We start from the raw sequence: 8,242 nt of genomic DNA on the forward strand, positions 1-8,242 counted from the left end.
CAAATTTTATTTGTGTTGTATTTTTGTTTCCATTTAAAACGTGTTTTTGCAGCGGTAAACAATGTAGCCAATCACAGATATGTTTGTTGATCTTTTTAACGCAATGGCCAGAATCCAGAGTTTTTGTTCAGTCCTGAGTTCTGCCACTCGCGAATCTTCTCGTTAACAACCAAAGTGTAGACACGGTGCAAGTAAGAGATTCATTGTGCAGTGTAGACAGCTTCATCTTGGTGAGATTGTAACAGATGAGTGACGGCTTTTTAGGGATTATAAAGGGAACAATCTTTGCACGCTTTCGAGGCTATGTTTCCATTGGATAAAAGTTTTGTTTTTCATGCAGCTAAGAGGACCGACAGCCAATTACACGCTGCATAGTTTCGAAAGTGACATCTGCATATAAATGTGGGATTCACTCTTGAAAATTCATGATAATCTTTAGCATTTTTTAAGCTAAAAGAATGACATTTTATGAGATGGCTTAAAAAACTAAACAACGGTTGCAAAGTAGATTAAAGGTACTTTTTCCAGCCTTGTTGTGTTTTTAAGATGTTTAAAAGTTCACAAACACCCTTGTGAAATCTTAAACCTTTTACATAATACTTAAACTGTGCATGTTCATCAGATTACTTATCGAAACATGGTGAGTTGGATCCTCCTGCTACAGAACGACACAGAAATCAGTAGTTACAGTGCAAAGAGTCGATTTAAAGAGCATGTAATCTCCCCCATTTATCGAAATAGAAAGTACTGGGTTACATAAAAGGTCTAAATATTTTCAAACACTGTTATGAAAAAAATAAGAGAGGAGGGAGAAGAAAAGGAGAACAGAGCGGAGAGACAGAGAGAGAGAGAGAGACAGAGTAAGAGAGCAAGGGAGGGCTCTGGTATGCAAGTATGCGTTTCTAAAATGAGAGGCGCAGTTAGAGGAAGCGCCATGCCAAATTATAGCCAAACCCTTTCCTTGTTGTACTTCACATTATCAGGCCTTCTGACCACAGCTGATGCTTTGCACCCTGAGCTCCACCCAGACCAAGACCTCTAATCCTGGTTGAACACACTCGACATGTAAAACACACCATGTTGAGCACACAGACACTAAAACATCCAGCACCAGATGGAGCCTGGCGGGCTGGTGAATAAACACCAAATGCTGGCGGTTGCCAACATAAACTGTACTGATGGACCAGCATGCTTTCATTCTTGGCTAAAGCATTTGATTGTTCAAATCTTCCACAGACTGTGTCCAACTCTCTCAAGAAGTCTCATCCCAAAAAAACACCTTTAGACTAGATTTTTATCTAATTGAGATGATTCGAGTAGTTTTACCACGTTGCTGCAGTAGCTATGGTGTTCTACCCTTGTGAATAGCATACTTTAAAAAAATACTAATTACGTAAAACCATACACTATAAAGTGGGACTTCACTGAAGTGGGAACTGAATGTAGTTTTCGGACACGTGTTAATTTTGCATGTTTTTTGACTCACTTAAAGCTACACTGTGTAATTTTCTTAAGTTGATTCGTAGCAAAAAACACTTTATTCTTTCAAAATTATATGTCTTATGTCTAATCAAGTATTCTTGTAGCCGTAGAATCTGCCATTTATAATACATTAGTGAGTCGCTCGAATGGCGGAAGCCATGTTGCGCCTCCATCTTGAAAATACATATAGAGGGACATACCTGGAAATTCAAGCTTCGCCTTTCGCGTTTTTACACTCAGTGGCACCGTGACGAATTCGAGGGGGAGATTACTCGCGACTGCCGGCAGATTTTAAATACAGCCACCGTAGGAGTTAAAACGCCCTCGGAATGGGAGGGGCTAGAAAGTAATATTCAGTTGGTAGTCATATACAATTTCACCGCTAGATTGGAGTAATTCCTACACAGTGTAGCTTTAAGTAGGACCAAGTACATATGTCATTTTCATAATTTATATTGTCTTTGAAATATGGTTCAAGTGTACTGTCCAATGTACTGACAAGCATATACTTTAATGTAATTTCTAGAGAAACTTGTGTGTCATGTATGTAAATATATTTGTAATTACACATTTTTAATGATGAAGTTGCAATTTAGAACATTTAAAATATATTAACTGTAAATGTAATATCAAATGAAACACTACACTAAAAATTATAATCAAGTACTTTACATGTGCTTTAGTATATCAACAACACAACAAAATAAGTGTATTTCTTTAAAGCAAAACAAAAGATAATTAAAAAACATTGTTTAAAATATACTTTAAAGTAAAACTTGACATTATTACAAATAGATCTATCTATCTATCTATCTATCTATCTATCTATCTATCTTCTAGTTAACATTATATTATCTTCAAGTATAGTTTTTATAAAAATATATTTTTTAAAGATTTGAAGTACACTACAAGTGCACATTCAATACAATCAAGAACGCTTCTATTTCACAAGGGTATGTGGCTGCTTATTTGAACAACCATCAAGCTCATCAAAGAACTGTAACAGTAACATCTTAAAGGGATAGTTCATCCCCAAACATTTTTTTTGTAATGAAGGGACATGTGGTGTGCATGCATGAGCAAGACAGACATCGTCATCCTCCATTGTTCTTAGTACTAAACCAAGATGGATCCAAAATAACTCTTTAAAAGCGAAACACATGGAACGAGAGTTCTAGCAGCATAGGTTTGCATTTGCACTGGCTCTCCAGTCTGGCACAGTAAAATGACTCCAGAAGAAAAAGTACAGACACAGCAGAAACAACAAGGCCCTTTTATAAGTACTCCTGCTCTTTGAGGGAAAAAAGAGAATGTGAAAGGAGCCATGTTTTGATCATGAGCCAATAGTAACACTAAAGTCTGGTGAAGGTGGGGGCTGCACTATGGGCCTGCACTTGCACATTCCACACCGCCACACTTCCTGTCTGTGAAAAGCAGGTCAGCCCAGATCCATTCACTAGAATCAAACTAATTCAGGTATTTCAATTGACTAACAATACGCCACCTCAAGGGCACTGCAGTGTTTATATCTAACAAGTCACATGATCCTTCAGAAATCATTCTAATATGCTGATTTGCTGCTCAAGACACATTTCTTATTATTATCAATGCTGAACAGTTGTGCTGCTTAATATTTTTGGGGAAACCGTTTTACAGGATTCTTTGATAAATAAAGAGTTCAAAAGAACAGCATATATTTGAAATAAAAGTATTTTGTAACATTATAAATATCTTTACTTTGTACTTTTGTTTAAAATAAAAAAAGATCCCAAACGGCAGTGTAGGTATTATGAATTTTACCTCAACACTCTCCAGTGAGGTGGAGCGTCTGAGCTTGGCTCTCCTTACACCGTTTATTTCCACTTTGTCAGTCCCAAACGCTGGTGAATCTTCTGAGTCTGCTGTGAGCTCTAAGTCAGTCTTGTCTGGCCGCGATCGCCGCCCGTACCGCTTGGTTCCTTTCACATATTTAGGCTTCACCTCCTCTGGGACTGCTAGAAGAATAGGAAATGATGCTTAGTTTAGAGCGACAGATAATGAAAGTATGTCAGAAGCAGTCAAAATAAAACAAAATAGTGGTAGAAGTAATAGTAGGTCATCTCACATCGTTTGTTCATCTATGGCATAAACTTTCTCATAAGATGAAAAATATGCTTGAAAGGAAATGAAAACCTAAAAGAAACCTCTCCAACATCTGTTTCTCATCACAGCTTTCAGGTTTGACCATTTTCAAAGATAATTTTAGCATTGAGCTCCGAGATTTCACAACATACATTATTGTACCAGTCTCCCTAATGCATCTATGAAAAAAAGACAAATGTTATTATGCTTTGGCTTAAAGAAGACCTGCACAAAAAGTTGCAGCATCTGTATAACATATTACGCCTCCAGTGAAAGGGGCCATAGCAATCAAAAGGCAGGTACCTCAAGGTATGATGTGGTATTATTGTGAATGCCAATAATAATTTTGTCGTAAAAACAATGTCTTTAAACCAAATAAATTCAAAGTTGATTAAGAAAGATAAAAACGACACAAAAACATTACCTGTGGTTAAAATAATGATTGCTTTCTCTCCCTGTCTTCTTATACTTGCATGTTCCATTTTTCAGTGTCCCCGAAAATTAGTATAAGAAAGCAACACTTAAAAATGTATGAATGTCTTTCAATTTCAAACCAAGTGGCATTTCCAAACAAATAATGCTAGAGATTTTCTCACATCTAGCCTTTTGTTTCTTAAACATGTTTACTTTTAACCAGTGGTCCTAAGGTAATTTTTAGTGGACCTATGAAGTGTGGACCTATGATATTGATCGAAGAACATAACAAAAAGCTGGGATTTACATGCCTTTAAAAAAACATTTGTACTTAAAACCCCAATTACCTAAATATAAACTTACGTTCAAAATTTTCAGTACAATTTTTTTTTTTTTTTTTATTCAGCAAGGATGCATTAAATAGATCACAAGTGACAGTAAAGACTTATTGTTAGTTGTTACAAAAGATTTCTATTTCAAATAAATGCTGTTGCTTTTAAATTCTATTCATCAAAGAATCCTTCAAATTGTATCACGGTGTCCACAAAAATATTATTCAGCAGTTTTTAACATGTTTCTTGAGCAGCAAGTCAGCAAATTAGAATGATTTCTGAAAGATCATGTGACACTGAAGACTGGAGTAATGATGCTGAAAATTCAGCTTTGCCATCACAGGAATAAATTTTATTTTAAAATACATTTAAAAAGAAAGCAGTTACTTTAAATTGTAATATTAATTCACAATATATATATTTACTGTAATTTTGGTCAAATAAATGCAGCCTTGGTGACCATAAGAAAATATAAAAACTCCAAATTTTTGAACGGTGGTGTAACTATACCATACATATCCCCGGCTATTCATTAATAAACACAAATAACACGATCCTTCAGTTCCTCTGGGCACAGATATTATATCAACTACACATCATGTACCATTAATAAACCTTGAGTCAACAAGGTCCAGACTGACTAATCCAAAAAAATGAAGATAAACAGGCCTAAAAGCTTTGATAACCGTGGAGGTATATAAAGGTCACTTTCCACTAGAGTACCTGGCTCAAGATAGCTGCTCTCCTCCTCTGAAGTACTGAAGTCCAAAGACCTTGACAGTACAGCCACAAAGCCCTCTTTGAACTCCTCAAAATGTACCTGTAAAAAAAGATTATTTTAACATAATACAGCGTTAGGAAGGATTAGAGACACTGGGATGATCGCTGGGGAACTTCTTACCCTGGCATAATTTTGTGTTCCTAGTAGAGTGTCCAGCAGCAAGGGGAGATGGGCATCTAAGCTCAGCTTGTGGCATAAGGCAGTAAGCTCCTCTTTGTCGAGGTAACCTGTCCCGGTGGTGTCACAGCTGTCAAACTCAGCCTTCAACTGGGCCACATAGCGGTTCTGCTCCTCCTCATCCATCCCACCACATAATGCACAGCCAGCAAAGTCTGAGACATGAATGTAGAATTAAAGAAATGAAAAATTTCAAATTCTGTATAAATCATTTAGGCTACATCGTTTACCATGGCGTTCCAAACCCGATTTTTTATTGAAATCTGAGCTTTCTGTCCCTCCATTTACAGTTACGCATCTACCACTTTTTACGCTTTAAAAAGTTAATTAAGAGATTGTAAAACTAATCCATATGAATTGAGCGGTTTAACATTTTCTGAAGAGACTCGTCGCTTCATATGATGAAAAGATTGCATTTAATTTAGGCTTTTATTCACATATAAACATACATCAACTCGCATATCAGTTGTAGTAAACAGAAGCTCAAGCATGTTCACTTAACATGCGAGAACCAATGAGGTTCATTCTCGTGTGTTACGCAACAGTTTGACCAATGAGGTTTGTTTTCGCGCATCAAGCAGGTTCGTTTTGAGCTTCTATGTATGTTCGCTGATCAATGTTATATGTAAATAAAAGACTAAATTATATCTGTTCATCATATAAAGCGATCAAGTTTTTCATATGGATTAGTTTTACAATCGCTTTATGAACTTTTTGAAGCGTTAAAATGGTAGTTGCGCAGACTGTCAATGTAAGGACAGAAATTTGATAAAAAATATCTTCATTTGTGTTTCGAAGATGAACGGAAGTCTTACGGGTTTGGAACAACATGAGGGTGAGTAAATGATGACAGAATTTTCATGTTGTATCCCTTTAAAAGTGACAAACAAGGTAGTCAAATTCCTCATTACTGCAGCCTGATGTATGAGGCGGCACCACTCTCTATCCTACATAGAGAGTAATTGATTGAATTGATGAACTTCATTGATCTGACAATCTTATCTAGGCAATCTAGAGTTGATGATGCATATGCTAATTTAGGCACTAAAATTAGGCAATAAATATATTCTACACTATCTTCCAAAAGCTTGGGTACAGTAAGATTTGACTTCTTTTCTTTTTTTTTTAAGTGGAGTAATGGCTGCATAAAATTCAGCTTTGCCATCACCGAAATATAAATGACATTTTAAAATATATATAATACAACTATGCTATACATACAGATATTTTAAAAGTTTACATTTTGTAGTACATTTCTGAAGCCTAATTTAACATACAACCACATAGCCTAGGCTTTATATAGTTACACAATTTTAGTATTTCTTGTTATCCTGTTGGTCTTATTGTTTTAAGGTGTTTTTTATTTAGAAAATAATGTCTTAGTAACTGGCAATAGAGTGTAGTAATACCGATCCAACAAAGCACTCCACAGTGACAAACAGTGTTTTAGCCAGTAAGTAAGAGATTATTTATCAGTAGTCTCAAGTGACTTCAGATAACAGTGGAGGCCAGTGCAAAGTAACGTTCAGACTTAAAATATCTCATGCTGTAAAAGAAAAGTTACTTTAACACTTTGAATCCACTATAGCACTGACTAAATGGAAACCCCTTCAGAATCATAAACGAAAGTCAAATCAACATAGGATCTTTAGATCCTAATTCAACTTAACTTTTTGACACACAAACATTATTAAATCCGTTTTTTTAAACAGACAATTTGTTTTACTAGGTATCCCACAATGCAGCACGCGGGTTTGGTATACATTCACCATGGGAACGAGGACAAGACTAATGTAAAACAAAAGGAAAGTATTCTCGATTGCAGTAGCCTACTTTCCATTGTAAACATTCATTATCAAAGTCCTCGTGACTCGTTATAGATGCGCAGGCGATCAATTAATGAAAAAATGCGTTAATGTGACATCGGTGAAATTCAAACCATCTTACCGTTGTAACCTCACACCGACTCCGTTCCCGTAAAAATCACTTTATGTCCAGCATCAGTCGCAGTTTCGTCTTAAAACATGAGGTCAGAAAGTGAACGACCAAAGACAGAAAGGGGCTGTTCTCTTTGAAATAGACATAAGTAACGCATCCAAGAAAAGTGTCCCGGGTAGAAGCACGCTGTCGCCGGACAGACACCCGCGCTCATCCGCCGGAGAGCAGCAGCGCTAGTGCGGGGAGGTACCAATGTTCCTGCGCCTTCAGAGATGCTCCTTTCTGCAGCCCCTGCTGGTCAGGCGGTGGACTCCAATGGGACGAGACGAGAGGTCATGCATACACGACCCCCAAATGAATCCCCAGAGACTAAAGGCCCGTTCACTTCAAGAACAATAACTATATTAGAGTCCACTCCAGTCCACACCAAAGAACGATAACGGTCTGTTTATTATAAGCGCGCGCTGCAGGTTTGTCGTCTGTCGCTTTAAATGCTCGAGCTCTTTAAGCAGGGGGGATTCTGATTGGCTGTTAATGTTTTTTTAATCGTTCATCAGCTGGATAAAATCGTTCTGAAAGTGATTACAGCGATATTGTTTCTCTGTGCGTTTATCTTTATAATTTTGGTGTGAACTTTTCTATTATTTAATATTTATAATGAGTTTTATATATTTTTGTTTATAGTTATCGTCCTTGGTGTGAACAGGCCTTAACTCTGGTGTTGCATTGCTGTGTTGGCATTGCATTCTGGCATTGCCAACTGAACCTACTGTACAACAAATTCTGTGCCTGTAAAATAAAAAAAAGTTCAGGCACTTTATTCTTTAATACTTTTGTTTTGAATAGTTGCTTTAAGTGTGTAGATTAATTTATCAAAATGCACGTTTACATAAGAAAAATAAACACTTGTTTACATGATCTCTTATCTTCACAGGTCATTTAATTCTAGGGCATTGAGTGTCCACGGCACGCATACACGGCTTTATTAGAGCGCCAC

At 36.7% G+C, this 8,242-nt stretch overlaps 1 protein-coding gene across 3 annotated transcripts in view; it reads right to left on the reverse strand.

The window, feature by feature from the left end:
- Positions 1 to 7,713, reverse strand: part of ninl (ninein-like) — a 26,298-nt gene extending 18,585 nt beyond the window's left edge. For 2 of the 3 annotated variants that reach the window (XM_079634999.1, XM_079634997.1), the window contains exons 1-4: positions 7,255 to 7,713; positions 5,251 to 5,462; positions 5,073 to 5,169; positions 3,283 to 3,476 (exon numbers count right to left, since the gene is read on the reverse strand). In XM_079634999.1, coding sequence (XP_079491125.1) covers positions 3,283 to 3,476; positions 5,073 to 5,169; positions 5,251 to 5,433 — 474 coding nt within the window. In that variant the 5' untranslated portion in view covers positions 5,434 to 5,462; positions 7,255 to 7,713. The remainder of the gene's footprint in view (positions 1 to 3,282; positions 3,477 to 5,072; positions 5,170 to 5,250; positions 5,463 to 7,254) is intronic. The other variant, XM_079634998.1, reaches the window with a different exon arrangement.
- Positions 7,714 to 8,242: the final 529 nt, after the last annotated feature.

The sequence above is a fragment of the Phoxinus phoxinus genome (assembly GCF_949152265.1).
Source record: "Phoxinus phoxinus genome assembly, chromosome: 14".
NCBI lineage: Eukaryota > Metazoa > Chordata > Actinopteri > Cypriniformes > Leuciscidae > Phoxinus > Phoxinus phoxinus.